Source organism: Rhinolophus sinicus, chromosome 16 (genome assembly GCF_057876585.1).
Source record: "Rhinolophus sinicus isolate RSI-liver-muscle chromosome 16, RSI-T2T, whole genome shotgun sequence".
In the NCBI taxonomy this organism is placed as follows: domain Eukaryota; kingdom Metazoa; phylum Chordata; class Mammalia; order Chiroptera; family Rhinolophidae; genus Rhinolophus; species Rhinolophus sinicus.
The window spans coordinates 134,504,830-134,524,333 of NC_142516.1; the positions used below are offsets into that span (position 1 = coordinate 134,504,830).

Consider the following 19,504-nt stretch of genomic DNA (forward strand, 5'->3'; position numbering starts at 1 on the left):
GAAGAGGGTGGGTCTTAGACTTAAGCTAGAAGGCCGAGCTGAGGGGCGGGGAAAGAGGCCTTTTGCGGCAGGACGTAAGTGACGCTGCAGGCGGCGCGACAGCAGCTGGAAGGGAGAGGCGGGTTCGTGTTTCCCGGGCCGAACCGGGCTGTGGGGGGCGCGGGTCCTGGGCAGGGGCCTTAGCTAAAGGCCCGCGGTGACAGCATGGATGAAGGGGAGTGGGGCAGGGGAGGCCCTGGGCTGCGTGGGGCGGTGGGTGGGTTTGAGGGGCTGGCGGGCTGGAGTCCTGGGTCCAGGCCGGGGATCTGACCCGTGGTTGGTGTCCCACGAACCCGCAGCGCGGCCCATCTTGTCCTCGCCATGAGGCCGCAGCAGGCGCCGGTGTCCGGGAAGGTATTCATTCAGCGAGACTACAGCAGTGGCACACGCTGCCAGTTCCAGACCAAGTTCCCCGCGGAGCTGGAGAACCGGGTATGCTGCCTGGCTCCCCGCACCTGCCCTGGGGCGAGGGAGGGAGACTTCTCAGGGAAGCGAGAGGGGCACGGGCTGCAACCCTGGCCGCGGAGTGTCGCGCGGCTCTGGGACAGGAGCAGACGTAGAGGGGTCGTTGGCCACAGGTGTACGAAGAGGGCCACTAAGCAAGACCTGGTATTGGGAGGAGGGAGAATAAGGCGAAGCCCCCAGGTGTGTGACTCTGATGTTCAGTTCCGGGAAATCTGTACCCCGGAGTCTTCCCCTGCTGTTCTCCTCCACCAGCCCGGGTTATTGACAGCAGTGATGAGGAACTAATTCCTGGGGCTCCAGGCCACCTAACTCATCATGTTGTGAGCCGTATCTTCCTACCTCACCACCCAAGAGGAGTCATCCTGCTCATGACGGGCGTTTGTGGCCACTGTGTTGGCCGCACAGCTCGGCAGGAAGGATTTATTAAGTGTTGTGCCAGGCAATGCAGACAGGCCTTCTTGGAACCTGAAAAACATAGGTCATTAGATGGGCCTGGACAGGGAAATATTAAGAACAAGGCTTTAAATTTGTCATTCCCAGTTACGATCACTGGGAGCCACCTGTATTGTGTTCGCTTGCATATCAAAATTGTCATCAGGACATAGGTGCTTTGGGCAGCCCTGCATACAGAAATGGAGGAATGGGATGTTTCCCCTTTCTGCAGACTTAGTAAAATAATCATTATTTTAAAGATCCAGTGAAGTGAGCCATGTGAATGTGTGTGTTTTCTTGTGCCTGCATGTGTTCATCCACCCAAAGAGAGACTCTTGGTCTTGAGCCATATTACCTTACATATGTTTACTGTTCAGAGGTCAATTTCTGCTTAGATGGAAGCAAGTTTTGTGGCTCTTCCCTCTTTGACCTGGAGGGTAAGGGACTGAGAGGTAATTAGGCATGCTGCGGGTATGCGTCTAAGAAATGCTGGTCATGGTATAAGTGGGTGTAGATGAGTCTGTGATAGAGAAATGTGTAGCAGTCATTAAAAACCAGCTTGTAGCAAGGTAGGTTGTTCTACCTGATTGCCAAGGTTGGAAAATCAACAATGATCAATTATAGTGTCCTTCAGCTTGATTTGTAACCTTGGGCAGGTTAGTGGCCCAAGTATGTTTTCTTTAAATGCAAATTAAAGATCAAACTTGTCTTGTAAAGATGGTTTGTAGATTAGCTCGTTCATGAAATGCCATATGAATGCTGCAATTTGCTGTCACGTTGTTATGAGTTAACTCAGCCTGACACTACGTGGTCATTGCCACAGTGGTTTGAAGAGGTAGAAATTGAGCAAGTTGCCTATTGGCTAAAGCTACTGAATGTTCTTTTTAAAATAATTTAACATCACACTTAACATGTTTTACATGTTAGGACTTATATGAAATGGATCAAATGTTTTATTTTTAAGCCTCTCATAGAAACTCTGACTTAAACTACTTACGTGCTTTCAAATCAGAATGTAAACTATTCTTTTTCCCCACACTTACTTGGATGTTACAAGATTCCTTTGTCAAACTACAAACTCACAGTTGAGCCAAATACAAGTATGCAGAATGAGACATTAGCCATCCACTCTGTGTGTGGTAGAGCCTTTATTTTGTAGTCAGAATACAGAATCATAATGTAGTTACAGAACTCCACTGTTTCTTACAGGAAAGTGTTGTTTCTAAATTCTGGAGTCCTTTTATTTCTTTAACTTCATACAGCCCAGAACTTCTTGTAATTCTGAGTACTATATGGAATGTTATATGGTGCTGCTCAATTGTGCCTTTGAATTTTTTTTCTTTTGAAATGTTTGGGTTAAAACACTAGCTTATATTTAAACTGCTTGGGAAAGCTTTGATTTCTTTTTTCTGTGTTAGATTAAATTTAAATTACAGGTTTAAATTTTCCTTGCTTGATGGAAAATTGAAAGGTTTCTCTCTTTGTTTCTCAGCTAACCTTAGAAATTGTACTGATTGCTCTGCCACTAAGGCTGATTTTCTTTTTGTGAAAACATCACACTTGGCAACTTAATAGAGGAAGAAACTAATATACGAGTGTTTTGTATTACTTTAAAGCATTAAAAACACACACATTTGTACCCTTTAATTTGGGAGTGAGGACAAGTTCTGTCTATTAACAAGTTTACCTTCTCCACTGCCTGTTAAAATGTAGTACTTTAATGCTTAAGTGCTTTGTTGCCAGGACAGTTCTTTAAAGGAAGCTTTATTCTTACTTTAGCCAAAATACAGACATCTTAAGCATCTTTGGTCTGAGTAGAAGAGAAATGCAGCAACTATTATTGAGGCATTTGTTACCCTACATACTTTTTAAAATGTATCTCTACATCTGGTCAGTAGAAATTACCTTTGACTTGTGATTGCTTTAAGCTTCAGCCCTATGCTTTCTACCATGCAGTTCTACAAGAAATAAATTCTGGGAAAATGAGTTCGATTCCTGTTTCCATTGCGACTTTCAATATATAGTGATCTGATTTTGCGTTTGGCTCCAATTTCAGATATTTCTAAATTTTGAAGTAGTTCTTATTTCAATGTCTAAGTACCTAGGGGAGGATGCTAACAGCCATTCTTCATAGGGCCTAAGGGGAGTGAGATGAAATGCTCCCATTTGTTCTCTTGAGCCCTTGCATGTTAAGTAGGTTCTTTGCCTTTACTGCTGCTTATGATGCTTTTTACCTTTTTTCTCCTTTTTAAAATAACCTTTCAAAGAAATTGTTGGCTTTTTTAAAATCTTTATTTCTTAACCTTTTAAAAAATCCTGTAAAACACAAATCAATTAAAACTAACAACAACAAAAATAATAAAAATAATCCTTCACCGTGTTTTTTTGTTTGTTTGTTTAATGATCTGTGATTTGCCTTTATCCGTAAAGCACTGCAATCTTGAAATAACTTTTAAGAATTAGTGTTGCTGGTATGATGGGTAATTCTGATCTGAAAGAAATAAAATGGTTCTGTTTTGGATCCCATGGTTTTGAATCATATTGTGTCCAAAGAAGTGTTACTAATTCAAAGAACTTTATCAGTTCGTAACATTGTAGGTAAATTAAATATGTTGGAAATTACTTAGACTTTTGTGAATTTTCTGATGGACAAACTGAAGGCATTAATTTAGGCGTAATTAGGTGAAGATTACAGTTTACTTGTAATATTTCTTCACTGAACTATTCTCCTAAGTCTGTTTTCAGGGAATGAGAACTCTGCCATAGGTTCTGCAGATGACCATTCTTGACACACCACATGGTCAAGTGGTGGCTCAGTGAAGGAACAGTGCCCTGGCTCTCAGCACAATCTCCACCCACCCAACACTTGTCAGAAACGCTAATATTCTGGAAATTAAAAGTAGCTCCTTTTGAAAAACAGGCAGAGCCACCACCACTTTAAAGTTACATTCAACTTTTCCATGACATTGGCTCATTGTATCCTCAGAGTTTTCACACGAAGGACAAAATGATTACAACTAACTCAAACCTAAAGGATTTTAATAGCTTAAGAATTATGTTCATAAATTGTTTTATACTTTAAAAATATCATGTTCTTGAGATTATTTTGTCCACTGAATATTGAGGTGCTTTGACTTTTTTCTGAGTATCTATATAAGACTTCATAAAAGAGAATTTATTTGTAAGTAGTTATTAGTTTCAGGAATAAGGAAAATATGTGAGAGAAGGCCTAGAGTAAGGACAGATAAATTGTGCTTTGTTACCAAGAATGATAGTATGGGATGAAATTTTCTACTAATGGGCCTTGAAAATCCTAGAGTAAAGTATTGAGATTTAAAATCTATAGAGTACTGTTAGAAAATTAAGTGATATTGGAAGAAGCAAGTAAAAGTAGATGATTAGATTGAAAAACAGATGACAGTAGTACGTTATTAGTGTAAATGTAAGGTAATGGTGTCACTGAATAGAAAGAAGTAATAGTAACAACTTAGTGTGTAGAGTTATGCAGTAGTTTGAGATTTTGCCTTGTTCAATGTGAGCTTTAGTACCAAATAGCTACTTTAAATAAAAGTGAGTCCTATCACTTTTGACTAAATAGAATACAAAACTTGTACCTTTGATCTTTCTGCTTAAAATGTCCTTCCTTCCCTTTTTTTTGCCTAGTAAATTCCAGTGTTTAGGATCACCTGCTCTTTCCAGATGGAGGGAACTGCAGCCTCTTTCCCCCACCATAATTTACATATGCCTCTATTGTAGTGCTCTGTCAGTTTATTGCATTTTTATGTTTACATGTTTGTTCTGTTTGCATGACGGTAAACTCCTTGAGGATGGACACAGTGTCTTATTCATCTTTCTCTAAGAACTATAGTAACATGTAACGGTAGGTGCTCAGTAAGTGTGAACATGAATAAATAGAAAGATGGGGGACACGGTTGGCTCAGTGGTTAGAACACTCATAATACTAAGGTCACTGGTTCGATTCCCACATGGGCCAGTGAGATGCGCCCTCCACACCTAGAGTGAAAACAACGACTTGACATGGAGCTGATGGGTCCTGGGAAACCACACTGTTCCAATATTCCCCAATTAAAAAAAAAAAGAAAGATTGAAGAATTATGATTTAATTTACTTAAAATTCAGTATAGAGAATAAGGAAACACCATATTGAACCTTGAAAATAGCCAGTGTTTGGGCCGGCCCAGTGGCTCAGGTGCTTGGAGCACCGTACTCCTATTGGTGAGGTCGCCGGTTCGATTCCCACATGGGCCAGTGAGCTGCACCCTCTACAGCTAAGATTGTTTACAACAGCTCTCCCTGGAGCTGGGCTGCTGTGGGCTACCGTGTGCTGCCATGCGCAGCCGGTGGCCACGACCAGTGACCGACTGCCTCAGCCGGGGCAGTGCAAGGCTCATAATACCAGCATGGGCCAGGGAGCTGTGTCCTACACAACTAGACTGAGAAACAACTGCTGGAACTGGAGTGGCAGGGGGGAAGAAGGGGGAAAAAAATATCCAGTGTTCATAATACAGATAAACACTAAGCAGTTTCAGTAACTTAGGTCCAGATTTAATTAAAGTATTTGCCAACTATTAGATAAGAATTTTGACAAAACAGCAAAATAAATTAGTGATAGCAAGCATTAGTGAGTTGCACATCTTTTTTTCCGAAACTTATTTATAAATTCTTTTTTCCATACAGATTGATAGGCAGCAGTTTGAAGAAACAGTTCGAACTCTAAATAACCTTTACGCAGAAGCAGAGAAGCTTGGGGGTCAATCATATCTTGAAGGCTGTTTGGCTTGTTTAACAGCATACACCATCTTCTTGTGCATGGAAACTCATTATGAGAAGGTAAGGGTACGTTTGTTTTCACAAAATCTCTTAAAATCATGAAGAAGGTGAGTTTATTACATATTTATGTTTACAAGATGGCAAATGCCATACAATTTAAAGAGGCGTTCATACTAGTAATAATATGAATATTGTTGTTGCACCGATGTCCAGAACACAATAGAAAAGAGTCCTGGGTCTTGCAGAAACAGGTCAAAATTGATATATCTACTTGCAGTTGATGTGTAAATGTTCAAATTGGCTTATACTTAAGAAAAACGTCTAAAATCTGTGTTTTCATTCTACCCAGTTTTCTGAGAATCCTTTTACTTTATTTCCAAATTTCTATCTTCAGGCTTATCTTCCCACCTGAGTTTTTGTCTTCTCTGTCCAACTGCCTGCTAGACCCAGAGTTACTAGCTTCTCAACTTGGATGTCCAAAATCAAACCTCACACCTCCCCATTTTGTTTAATAGCACCCTTTTTCAGTACCATTATTAAGTGGGGGATGAAGAAGAGGGAAAACTTTATCAGTTGTCAGAGACTGAAATATCTTCTGTTTTCCCATTCATTAACTTTTCATGATTTCCTCTGCTACTATCCTAATTTATGTCCTTTTTACCTCTCTCCTACACTATTAAAATAGTCTCCTAACAAGTCTCGTTTCTTCCATTCTTTTACTTTTCCCACCAGTCTGCTGCTGTCTTCATACAACACAGCCTACTTCTCCACTTCTCTTACCACTCCTGCCAAGTCGAGCCTTCCCTGACTTCCCATTTATTGCCACTGAGTAAAGTTCAAGCCGCTTCTCAGGCCAACGTCCAGCTTACCTTTTCAGCTCTATCTCCCTCCCCTTCCTCACTTTATCTTTCAGCCAAACTCTGTTACTCACTGGTCACCAAATATACCCCCCAAAGTTTTCCTCCACCAAGATGCCATTCTTCCTGTGTTCAGTTCTCATCAGTCCCTTGTGTCCTGCTTTCATCTAACTTTTCCTTGCTCTTCTAATCAAGAGCGTTTCTCCCCTTTGTACCCCACAACATTTGATTTGTATCTGTTTTCTGGCACTAGCACGGTCTACTCTGAAATGTAGCAGTTCACATCCTTATTTTCCCTGTCAAATGTGTATTTTTCTTGAGATCAAGGACAGTGCCTTCCTTGATCATTTTGTGTCCTCTTCATGCCAACACCATTTTGTACGTATATTAGGCACTCACTGAATGTATGTTAAAGGAATGAATTTAAGTTAATCACAGTGAGCCCCCTGTATCCATTAAATTCTCACCATGTTTTAGAAAATGAAATGCTGTAAGGATACCTATAGCCATGTACGTAATAGAAGTGTCCCCGTGATTGTCTTGTACTCCATGTAGTAGAAAGCAGATACTGTTGAAGCTAAAATATTTGGAGCTAGTGTTGCAAAAAGGGTATGTTTAAATAAATAAATTAGCAGTTTATATCCTTCTCCATATCATACAGAGAGGCAGCTTTCATTCCTGTTTAACATTCAAAATCATAAGTTATAAAAAATCACTATCAGCTTTCAGTCTGGTTTGTCTTAGCAGCTTCTCTTTAATAATACATTTGCTGAGTGAAGGGACAGGGGATTCATTCATTCGATAAATACTTACTGAAAGCCTACCATGTGGTAAGCAATATGCAGGGGATATAACTGAATAGGGCAAACCTTGTAGAGTTTATAATTTAGTGGTAATCACTGATAATAAGGAAACAAAACCAACAAAATTGTAAATTATGGTAAGTGCCTTGAAGAAAACAAACCCTCCTGTGATAAGGCCTCTGAAGTGGTAATTAGCTGCTTATGTAAAGGATGAAAAGCCTGGGACCATTCAAACAGAGAGACACTATATGTAAAGGCCTTTTTTATTTCAAGTACAAGTAATCTTTTTTAGCAGCTGCTAGTTTATTTAGCTGCTAAAACATTTAGCAGCTCTTAATTTAAAATTCTTTTGATTATTAATCTGGGAAGATAGTTCTCAGTATCAGAAATACCATGGAAATTGATTGATCCCAATATATGTTTTAACTTGGGTTCATAGGCGTATATAAGGTACTACTTTATAAGTCTAATCAAGGTCTCTTTACAGAGTATTGTAAAGCAAGTAAAGAACAAATAAAATTGGTCAAGAAACCAAAATTTAAGGCATGGCCACCTTTTTTTAAATAGGGCATTTTATTTTAGAAACTGGACATAAATAACTAGATCGTGGAAAGTGAATAATTGAAATGGTCATAATTAAGATACAATGTATCTATGCTTTTAAAAGAAACTTTGTAAATGTGTATTTGTATTTGATAAAATGATAAAAGTATAAAAACAACCACCCTCTCCCTCTCTCTAGTTTGTTCTTTAGGAATTTCCGTGCTATTATTTTTGACTTCATGAAAGGACAGGATTGAATCATTTAGTCTTTATTGTTTTAGGCACTAAAATTTCTAGTCTACAAACAGTCAGCCAAATGTAATAGGGCTTACACTTTGTCATGTGGCTTAAATTTTTTGAAATTGTAAATAGGCCTTTGAAAACTCACAAGAACAATCATGCATTTTTTTTCCTATAATGTGCTATTTATTGATTTAAAATGAAGATAAAGACTTCAGTGTTATTGCTCTTTGTTGCTGCCCATTATAATTAGGGAACAAATGGGCTTGTAGAGGTTCTCTCAGTAGCTGTCTGCCTTGTTTATCAACTAGAAAACATCCCTTCTGCCTAAGTGCTGTTTTCTGTAACAAAAACTTGGTTAGAAGGAACTTAGATATTTTCTAAAAATATTGTGATCCTGGTGTTCTCACTTAGCCTCATTTAGGATACTTTTTCTCAAGGGTCTAGTAGGCTTTCTCCAGTTTAATATTCTTGAGGTTTGATTGTGTTTAGCTTTGTAAATATTATGCTTTGTACATACTGTAAAAATTGAGATGTTATTGAGGGTTTGGGGATAACAGATAAGTTCAGTATTGTAGTTTGTTTTGACATTGACTTACCAAAAATAGTAAAGTATGAGTGGAATCTAAATATAAGGTATCTTGGGGGTGAGAATGGGGCTTTGTCCTGTCTGGGATGCAGTATGAGTTTACTCATACGAATGCTTTCCTATTGCTAGAGAGGCTAAGAGTTTAAAAGCATCTTGTTTAGGACAGTGCTGCCTTCACCAAAATAGTATAAGAGGATTTGGAGCTTATACAAAAAGTTCTTTCTGAACTGATACCCAAGTGCACATGATTGTTATTAAAAGTTTAAATAAAAATCTGCACAACAAAGTTGTGCTTGAATAAAATACAGGAATGCTGTTTCTTAGCTAGTAACCTGTACACAAGGAGAGAGGGAGGAAAGCTGTTCTGAAGGAATCCTTTCTTTGAAACCAGCCATGCAAGCATTTTTCTGAGTGTCCCCCTAGTATAAATGGACCTCGGTGAGGGGAGACTGACTCTCCAATTTCCAATTCTGGCAGGTGAGCCGAGAAGGAAATTGGAGAGAAGATTGAGAGTCCTGAGTTTAGGGGCTACATCCTTCTGAAATTCATTATTTTAGCATGATTGACAGAGTCAGATAGGCCTGAAGGTTTTTGTTGTTGTTTGTCCATAAAGACCAAGCACTGCTCAAATTCTTTGAGAGTTGAATGTAGGAGAATGATATGTGTATTACTTCAGGTAATTGGGTGAAAAAAAATCTTTTCTTTAGAAATAGCATTCTTAATTTTTTACATAAGAACGCTGCAGCTTGCTCTTTTAATAACATCATGCTCTTTTTAAAAAAAGTTTAAAACATGAGATTGTATTATACCCAAAGATTTAACCTGAATAAACTATTTAAGTTATTTTCCTTCAATAAGAAAATTTGTTATACAAACCAAATAGAGTTTTAAATTCTAAATCAGTTTATACTAAAGCACCTAAATTATAACATCCTAAATTGTTTGGCCTGGTACATCGTAGACCCACACTTAAATCATTTCTTAATTTCCAACTTTATTTTCATAAGTTCTTTTTTCCCTTTAAGTTGTGATCACATTTATCTGTGACTATCATAGGCTGATAGTGTGAATTTAAGAAAATATATAGTAATTAAAGAACTGGATCAAAGCCTCTTTGAACATTAGAGCCAGAAAAGGGTTTTGATGACTTTGAATCTGAAATAAAACATGTAACTCTTTGATTTTGTATATAGTTATTAAGATTTATTTTCTTCTAGCTTATCTGTCTCAGAATTGCCCTTATTAAAGCTGGAGATTTGGCAATTTCCAGAAGTTCCTTTGTATCCTATCTGGTTTTTGTCTACATTTGCTTTGACTTTTACAACCTTAATACTAAACTTATAAATTGAAGTTCCGTCTAGGACACAAGAGAAAACTACAAGTAGCATTACATGCAGCCATGGAAATGATATAAGACGCTTGTAGTCATCACAAACTCCATGGCAGCTAATGCCCACATGCTTTGCAAAGGAAATAAACTGTTCACTTTCAAATTAACTGGGCTGCCTTTTGTTATAAGCCCACTTTGTATCATTACTTAAAATTAATGAGAACGTACAAAGGAGAGAAGAAGCAGTTCTTAAGTATTAAAGGGGAAGGCCGAGGACTACCCTGATATTAGAGGATGTCACATGAACAACACTTGATGAGTAGGGAAAGAGAAAAGCTTAACTAAGTGTTGTGTATATAATCGTCTATATATCCAGGATTGAGGTGACTAGGAGGTAGGAAGGAGGGGGATTGGTTCTCATGCTTTTGTTTGCATTTGTGCTTACATTGCATTGAAAATACTTGTGACTAAAGAGTCCATCATGCCGTGCTATGTTGTATGTAACTGGTGTGAGCCAAATAATCAGAGCTGTATCCCTCCATGTGAATAGCTATGACTTGTTTTGTAAACTAATTCCACAGCCTGAATATTTTGAGGCTGATTTTCAGCTGATACTTAAAGGGGAATCTGATGAAATTTGTAACAAGCTGGTGGTGTTTCTTTCTGTCAGGTTCTGAAAAAAGTCTCCAAATACATTCAAGAGCAGAATGAGAAGATATATGCTCCCCAAGGCCTCCTCCTGACAGATCCTATTGAGAGAGGACTTCGAGTTGTATCTTTTTAGACCAGATCGTAAGATCTAAATATCTATAAAGAGAAAATTTCAATGGTGCTATTTGGTATTGGCTAAATTTAACTCCCTTGTCTTGTATGTGCCGTAGGAATTGTCTTTGTGAATGGCATACCTACCATAAGCCTCCTATCTCCAACATTTTTTCTTAAAGCGTCTCTCTTTCCTTTGCGCTGTGCAGGTCTCTGTGGATTGTTTAGTATTCTGGTTATTGTCTTTCTTGGTGGTTTTGAGGGCATCTTGTAGTAATAATGGGGGTGGTATGAGTAATGCATTTCAGCTGCAGAAACTCTGAACCTAAAGCCCCTTTGAAATGCATAAACTCATAATGTGTGGTGAGACTTGTCATCCAAATGAATTGCAGTTCCATGGGTTCATCTGACTAGTTGAAATCAGTTGCAGCTGCCAGATGTATAATTTCATTACCTTTGACATACTGTGCATATTTTTAGAGGCAGTAAGCTTTGAAAATCACTAAGTGAATTTGGTAAATAAAATTGCAAAAAGCTAATTTAGCTTGATAACTGGAGTAATGGATAAAATAAATTTTTTTAAAAACTTAGGTCAGATAATCCCAGGCCTTCCTGCTGATAATTTCAGCAGTTTTATTATACTCTGCAGCGATGGTTCTTAACATTTTTAGAGGTCATGAACCCTTCCCCAAGAAAAAAGTTTGCATATAATTTCAGAGCATTTTGAACTCCTGAATTTATTACCTCCATAGATTCTCAGTTAAGAACCCTCTAGTTCTACAATATTCTTTTTCAGAACTTTTTTTCAAAAAATAAATAATGTTTAGGGAGGAGCTACATGTAGGATACTACAAGCAATTACGTTTCTTAAATTTTTCAGCAATGTGGGAAAAGCATCGTATTTAACTTAAGTAGAAGTTTTTCATAATTTAAAAATAAACAAGGCCAATTGAAGGAACAGTCTGTGCAGATCATGCACGTTATCTTGCCATAGTCCCAGTTTGCATGTTATATTCTATAGTGTGTTTTCTTAACAGCCATGCTGTTTAGATTGAAATTACCATTTATGAAGACAGAGGCATGAGCAGTGGAAGATAAACCATAGAATTAAAGGTAAATGTGAAATTATATGATTTACGTGAAATTTTTGTGATTTTTGTAGGATGCATGAATTTTCTTCCCTGAGTGGTAAATAAGCCGTTAAATAGTGGCATATTCTCTGTATTGGCTTAACATTTAAGGTGTGTATTTAACTCAAGTTCTATTTGTTGATATAGAATTTAATCAGGATTTTTCCCCCTGTATTGTTTTCATACTGGGGTTTTTTTGTTGTTGTTGTTACTTTGTTTTTTGGGTTTTGCTTATTTTGTGAGGGGTATCTTAATATTTCAAAGCTATCATAGGCATTTAAATAGTTGGGTTTTGCATATAAGAATCAGTTCAAATATTTCCCTGCCTATATGACAAATGGCTTTAAAAAACAAAAAAACATTTTATAGTGGAATGGGGAAATTATGAATATTTCATAGCCCTGTAAAAGACACCTTACCTCTAGTGGGCAGAACCATAAATTTTATTCTTTTATTTCAAATGTTTATGTTCTTATATATTCATCAAATGATCTTAAGTGAAAAACAAATTAGGTAATACTAACAGAACTCTATAGGCAAAATCATGTAGAATCCATAATACATTAGCATAGTCTTCTAAGTGACAGAAAATTGTACTTTACTATTTCTGCCAATTTCAGTCATTTACTCTTTCTACAAATAATGTTGTGCTGCTGTGCTTTCCTAATTAACTTTGTTTACAGGTATCTATCACTACTTAACAGGCAGCACAGAGATAGAATCTACCAAAGCAAACATATTCCTTCCTAGGGCAACAATAATAATAGCTACTCTCAGGTTACCTGCTATGTGCCAGGTACTATACAAATGGTACTTCGAGTTCTTATAAGAATTCTGCCAAGTATTTCTCCATTTTACAGATGTGCAAACCAAGGTACAAATAGATTAAATGATGTTCTCAAAGTCACACAGCTAATGAGTATTAGAATATGAACCCAAGTCTGATTGACCATAAAACCTCTGTTTTTTTATACCATAATTCCTATAAGTACTTGTAGCAACAAGAATATGGAGAATAGGAAGAGTTCATCAGATTATTCTAAGTATTTATTCTCTTCTTTTTCAATACTTTTTTAAAAATACATTTTGTATGCTCCTGTACCATTTATTGAATCCTACAGACCAAGTAACATTCCAAAGCGGTCTTCTTTAAGCACAAGTGAATGTGTCACCTGTCTCAAGAGCCAAAGACCTAAATGAGGACATCATCTGCCATATCTTTTATTTCTTTAAAAAAGGCTTTGTTTTTGAAAACTTAGTGTTATTTGTCCATACACTTTCTCATGTACAGTTTCCAAATTGATATTTCTCAGACGAGCAGTCAGGAACCTTATGTGTGGTTTTTGTTTTATGCCATTAGAATAAGTTTGTTTTATCAATTGCAGCTGCATTGACTTGGCACAACATTTGTCATGACTCATTTTGCAGCTATTATTGCTAAATATAATGCTTTTCTGAAGTGGTGTAGGGTTTTAAGCAATTACACACCAGAGACTAATCTATCAATATTCAAACAACTGTGAAATTTTGAAATGGGAAAGATTTACATTAGGGACTTCTGGATAGTTTCATGAATGCAAATATTTTTGTTTAACACAATTTAATTTTCAGAGCTATATGTTCCTCAGGCCCAGGATCCAGTGTGGGCTAAACTCTTGGAGGAGGGGAGAAAACTAAAATTAAATTCTACCATTTTTCTTAAGTATACAAGGTGTCTGCAGGTTGAAGCATTATATGAGAATTAAACTAATGATTTAACAAAAGAGGACGCAAATCATGGAGATGGTCTTTATTTTAAAAGGATCTTTAAACAAAAATATTTTGCTCTTTTTAATTTTTTAAAATATCTTTATTATTAAATAGACTGATGATGGTGTTTTTCTTTTTTTTGGATTAAGATTGTCTTTAGTTCGAAAAATGGAATATATCATTCTGTGGAATATATCATTCTATCACAATACATTCATGATAATAAAAATAGCTAGCATGTGTTAGCATTTATTATGTGCTTTCACTGTTATAAATGGTTAATTTTAATCATCACAACAACCTTAGGAGGTACATACTGTTATTCCAGTTTTTCAGATGAGGAAACTCGGGCACAGAGAACTTAAGTTACTTGTCCAAGGCTGAAAACTAAATCAAGGCAGCCTGGCCCCAGATTTGCCTCTTAACCCCGTGCTATACAACCTCTCATGACATGATTGGTGAAACAGCAAACTATACAGGGCTTGGATTTCTATAACTATTGAGCTATATACTCACTTAGGCACGTAGTACAGATTCAAGTATTTTATAGATAGAATCCTGGGTAATAGAACGTAGCCCACATATTAAGCACTCATATCAGTTGGTATAAGAGAGATGGTTTAGAGGTGATTTTTAGCATCCTTTTCTAAAACCTTTACTTTTCCCCTCTGACTATAGATCCCAGCTCCAGCTGGGACCCTTCATCTATCCACTGGCCAATCGCAGAGTGTCCCCTACCTCCTCTCCAGAGCATCATTCCTTTGTAACTGCTGCCAGAGCCACGGTGCCATTTACTCCAAGGACTAACTTTCTAAAATTCCACACCTGGAGTGACCTCTAGTCGCTCAGCATCCACTTTGTGTCTCCAAATTATGCAGGACTCTGTAATCTTTTGATTAGTTTCTGAGAAAATGCAGTGAAGCATTTCACTTTTTTTATTCAAAGCCATTAATAAAATAATGCAGTTGGTCAGCCCAACGCAAAGTTTATTTCTTATCTGCCACCAGTACCAATGGTTCTCTTCATTCCTAGGGCCAGCTTCCCAGGTGGCTGTAGACTTCAAAGGGATGTTAGCCAGTATTCAGTCTTATTCCCCCAAATTAATAAAATGCTTTTCTCCAGGATTTTGGTGAAAGGTAGACTGTGTCTGTGGTTTTATTAATGTATCTCCCAAATTTCAAAGAACTACCAGTTATTCCATGATTTATATCTTAAAGATCTGTTTCTGCTGTTCAGTTTCTGAAACTGAAGTTCATTGGAAAAATAATGTATAATGTTACGTGTTTTATTATACCAATTCCTAATTAAAGCAGTATTTAATGCAATTTCCAATTATTTTTCTTTGGAGAATTTTGTTATTATTGTATTACCTTAAATGTTGGGGAAATGTGGTATGTATTGTTTGTTCCTTACAAAAGTAAGTAAGCACAATAAAGTGGATGCTAAACCATCAAACACATAAATGTCCCTGCTGTGTCCCTGAAAGTGTAACAAGCAAGTGTAATAAATATTTTAATTACAGTTTTGTTATAAATATAACTTACAAGAAAAAAATTTGATAGGAATAATACTGTATATTGCTAATTTTTGACTATCCCTACTGGCAAACCTTATGATTCATAGACTTTCCTCATATACAGTATTCAGTGCACAGAAATCTTATGATTGGTTTAAGTACAGTAAGTTAAGTAATTTCCAACTAAAACTCTCGAGTCTGAGTCAGTATTTCTAATTCTTCGTTGGGCTGTATGTTCTTGGTATCAGGGCTTCTTATGCCCTTCATTCATATATGGGGTTTGAGAGTACCATATTTGGGAGAGAGTTAAGTATATTAGGAGAGAATGAAACAGTTAAAAGTTTTACTTTCAGAGATATTGTAGGTGCTAATACTGGATTTAATCTTTCAGATTTAATTTCTTTTATGGATCTGTTAGTTATTCAATAAATCCCTTAGGTCTATGTAATATTTTAATTGTATAAAACTCCTTTGTTACTTTATAGCCTGTAATAATAATGTCTGTCTGCCTTTTAAACCGGTTGCAATAACTTTGCTGAAATATTAACATATTAGTAAAACTTTTCTTAAACAAATTGTCTCTGTGTCATGTTTGGTGTGATTCGGTAATGTGATAAATGATGTGGCATTAAATTTGGCAGTTAGACAATATGTAGTACTAGAATTACCGGTGCAGTATAGCTTTGTATTTTTGAACAGATTATCTCACATTTATATAGTTTGTCACACTTTTCAGTGTTTTACATGCTTCATTTCATAAAAGCAGGTATGTTAGCTAAATAAATAAAAACCAAGAAATACTCCCTAACAGTCAAAAATGTATTCAATTAAAGAAAGGAGAGATTGGGATGTTTCATTAGGAAAAAAGTATCAGTTATTGTTACTGTCTTGAATCATCTGATCACTTCATTGTTGTTTTTAATGAATTGCATTTGTAGATATTAACAGCTTATAAAACACAGTTTGTTATCCAACTTTTTTTTTTTTTTTAACTTTTTCCCCTCGCTCCTGCTGTGGAGCACATTCTTTTTTTTTTTTTAATTTTTATTGGGAGACAGTGTGTTTCTCCAGGGCCCATCAGCTCCAAGTTGTTGTCCTTCAGTCTAGTTGTGGAGGGCGCAGCTCAGCTCCAAGTCCAGTCACCATTTTCAATCTAGTTGCGGGGGACGCAGCCCACCATCCCATGCCAGAATTGAACCGGCAACCCTGTTAAGAGCTCGCGCTCTAACCAACTGAGCCATCCGGCCACCCACCCACCCCCAACTTTTCTTTTGTGAGATTATTTTTCTTTGTAAGATTTTTAGCTTTTTTTTCCTTACTCAAATAAAAAGAAGTCATAAGACCTGAATTAAGTTCCTTCCATATTCCACTTGGCTCTGGCTCCTAGCATAAGCTCAAGTTATAGTTTCTCAGGAGTAAACATGCTTTGTTTCTTGCTTTGTTGTTTGTTTTAATTTCATACAAAGGAGATCAGAGTATTAGTGTTATATTTGATTTATATGCTTATCTCCCCTTCCCTTTGCCATGCTTCTCTCTTCCCCCAGCCCAACCCCTCAGCCCAACAATGGAAACTGAAAATTCTATAAGAGCAGAGATTATTTCTACTTGTCCTTACATCCATCCCTAACTCCAAGCATTATCATGCATGGTACTACATACATTTAGCACTCACATATTTGTAAAGTGGATAAATAAGATATAAGTTGACAGGTCAGTAACAGTTACTTTACCGCATCTTGATTAGTCTGGTGTTTGACTTGATAAGGTAGTGAATTGTATACTCCCCTTTTAAAGTCTTGTTCTAAGACTGGAAAGAGATGATATCTGTGGCTCAAACTCCATTAGAGTGGATTTTTGCCTAGAGATAACTATTGAGTATTTGAATGACCATTCTCTAGATCAGGAATTCCCAGAGAAAGGAAATGAATTGCATTCAAAACCTCTGAAGTAGGTAGGTAATATAAATAATAAATAATGAATAAGTCTCTTACGCATATTTTGTCCTTTCATTCAAATGTGTATCACTGACTGACATTGCCAATATGTGACGTTAAATCTAGATATGATTAAAGCTAAGACACATTTTAAACTATATTTCTCCTTTAATTTTGTTGACTTATTTAATCTTCAGATAAAAGTTCACTTTTAGAAAGTTTCATTTTTCAAAGTTCTCTAGGACCTAATAAAGTGTGAATGATAGTTTGTACTCATTTAAGCCCTTACTAGATTTCTCTGGACAAAGTTATAAGATACTGTGGAAAATGTGTTTGTCACCCATTTAGCAGCTAAAATCAATCAAAGAGGCTTGTAAGCTAATCACCAGAGACTATTTTATAGTATGAATACTAATGGAAATAAGCCAAAGTGATCCCCACCCTCACTGGTGCTTGGTTGGAGGATAAACATCAACATGCCCATTACACAGTGATGAACTTTAATCTGCAAATGTGTAAGATGTCAAGGGTTTTATTCTTCCTCCCACATGAGCTGGAGTAAATGGTTTAATAATATTACTCCGCAGTACACAAAAACTAGAAACGGAGAAGACAGCAAGCGTCTGACTAACCTCTTACTTGCTGTGAGTTGTGAATGCCAAAATGTAGGTCCCACACCACCTAAGTTCTAACATAGTTTAGGAGTATAGCGTTACATGTATTTTGCTCCAAAATGAGTAAACATAGAGTTAGATTACCATAATAAAGGTTATGGCTCTTCTATAGTGTATCCTAAGTTCTTTCCATATACCTCAAGTGGTGCAGATGTAAAGTTCTGTGAAATTCTGCCTAAAACCAGGCAGCCCTATAGGAACTTAATACCTACTTTAAAAAACTTTATGCCTAAAGTTCTTTGCATAAAGAGATAATTTTATAAATCAGACACAGCCAAAGATATTTTGTTAAGGGTCATTGTCAAGTTAAAACAACTTTATGCCAACAGAATTTTCTGATTTTTAAAAAATAGTATCTGAGCAATGTAAGTATTGACCTTGTCAGAACTCATTTAATTTTGTGCTGTCTCTTTCTACCTTGGTAGTGAAATCTTTACTCTTCAGATTAATAAATTACCTTGTCTTTGAAAAATTTTGTTTCACTTATAATAGAGTTTTTTCTTTAAAAATATGATGAGAGAGGTGGCGCTAAAAATCAGTCCATTGGCTGCCAGATCTGTTCTTGATCTTAATGTTCCTGTTCATGTATATATTCTCTTACCTCATATTTTCACAGACAAGTTTATTGCCAGGAAATGAACATAATAATTTGTATTCAAAATGTTTTGGCAATTAGTCTTCTGGGAACAACCAAATGCCAAACAACATAACTGTAGAAGCTCAGATTCTGTGATATACAAGTACTCAGAAACAGATGTCATATGACCTTTTCCCAGTTAAAGCATCGGTGCACATGACTTCTGCACATCCTTTGTGCATCTCATACAGTGCAAATGTTTTATTTAGTCCACTTCCTAATTTAGATGTTCGAAGGATTATGTGCTTCAAAAGCAACATAATGTAGATGTTACTGTCTAATTTTAAAATGAGGACTGCTTCAGTTAAACAACTAGAAAAGGAAAGGCCTAACAGCATGTTTTGGGCATTTTTATTGCAGAAAGATATCTTTACTTAGTATCTAATGATATGGAGGGACTACTTCAGGATGGAAAAAATCATCTTGTAAGTACCCAGAATTCCCAACAGCAACCATATTGACAACCAATATGGCACCATTCTCCATAGAGGTTTTTTTTTATTATTATTATAACAAAACTGGATGTTTTAATTACTGAATTGGGACTGTGTTTTCTAACTTAAAGAGCTCATGGGACTTTTTTTTTTCCCAACCAAAGAGTGACAAGAGTAATCACGGACCTTCCTCAGTTTTCATCCTGAGACAGGAAGAACTATACCCAATAAATACATAAATGTTAATGGACAAAAAAAGTTGTAGACAAAAATGAAGTTGCCTTATGATTACGTTCCATGAGTTATCCTAATTGATATACATACACGCATATACACACAATTCATATATTATTACCATCTTATTATTTTTGGACATACACATATGTAGTAAAATATGTAAATATGCCTGGGAACAATAAACACCAAGTTGTGGTTACCTCTAGAGAGTGGGGAAGAGAAATGGGGTCAGAAAGAGGAGCACACAGCATAGATTGAATAAATGGCTTATTATTTTCCATACTTTTTGAAATGCCCCGAAATTTTTTATTATAAAAACAACCACATGTCTTTGTCAATATG

General features: G+C 36.6%; 1 protein-coding gene across 5 annotated transcripts; it reads left to right on the forward strand.

Annotated features, from left to right (window-relative positions):
- Nucleotides 1-13: 13 nt before the first annotated feature.
- On the forward strand, nt 14-15,821 carry GOLGA7 (golgin A7). 5 transcript variants are annotated; one of them, XM_088793579.1, is made up of 6 exons: nt 14-122; nt 339-471; nt 5,635-5,787; nt 10,760-10,861; nt 11,902-11,964; nt 14,409-15,821. In XM_088793579.1, the coding sequence occupies exons 2-5, from the start codon at nt 361-363 to the stop codon at nt 11,947-11,949; spliced, it is 414 nt and encodes a 137-aa protein (XP_088649705.1). In that variant the 5' UTR covers nt 14-122; nt 339-360; the 3' UTR covers nt 11,950-11,964; nt 14,409-15,821. The 5 variants fall into 5 exon arrangements, with proteins under 5 accessions (XP_088649705.1, XP_019597668.1, XP_019597672.1 ...); XM_019742109.3 differs by lacking the exon at nt 14-122 and having other exon boundaries at nt 132-471; XM_019742113.3 differs by lacking the exon at nt 14-122 and having other exon boundaries at nt 248-471; nt 11,897-11,964; nt 13,103-15,821.
- The last annotated feature ends 3,683 nt before the right edge of the window (nt 15,822-19,504 follow it).

Excerpts from the sequence above, each read along its gene's own strand:
- GOLGA7 (XM_088793579.1), top strand. The coding sequence starts at position 361 with ATGAGGCCGCAGCAGGCGCCGGTGTCCGGGAAGGTATTCATTCAGCGA. Across the intron at positions 5,788-10,759 it reads TGGAAACTCATTATGAGAAG|GTTCTGAAAAAAGTCTCCAA; the intron begins GTAAGGGTACGT and ends TCTTTCTGTCAG. Across the intron at positions 10,862-11,901 it reads TTGAGAGAGGACTTCGAGTT|ATTGAAATTACCATTTATGA; the intron begins GTATCTTTTTAG and ends CATGCTGTTTAG.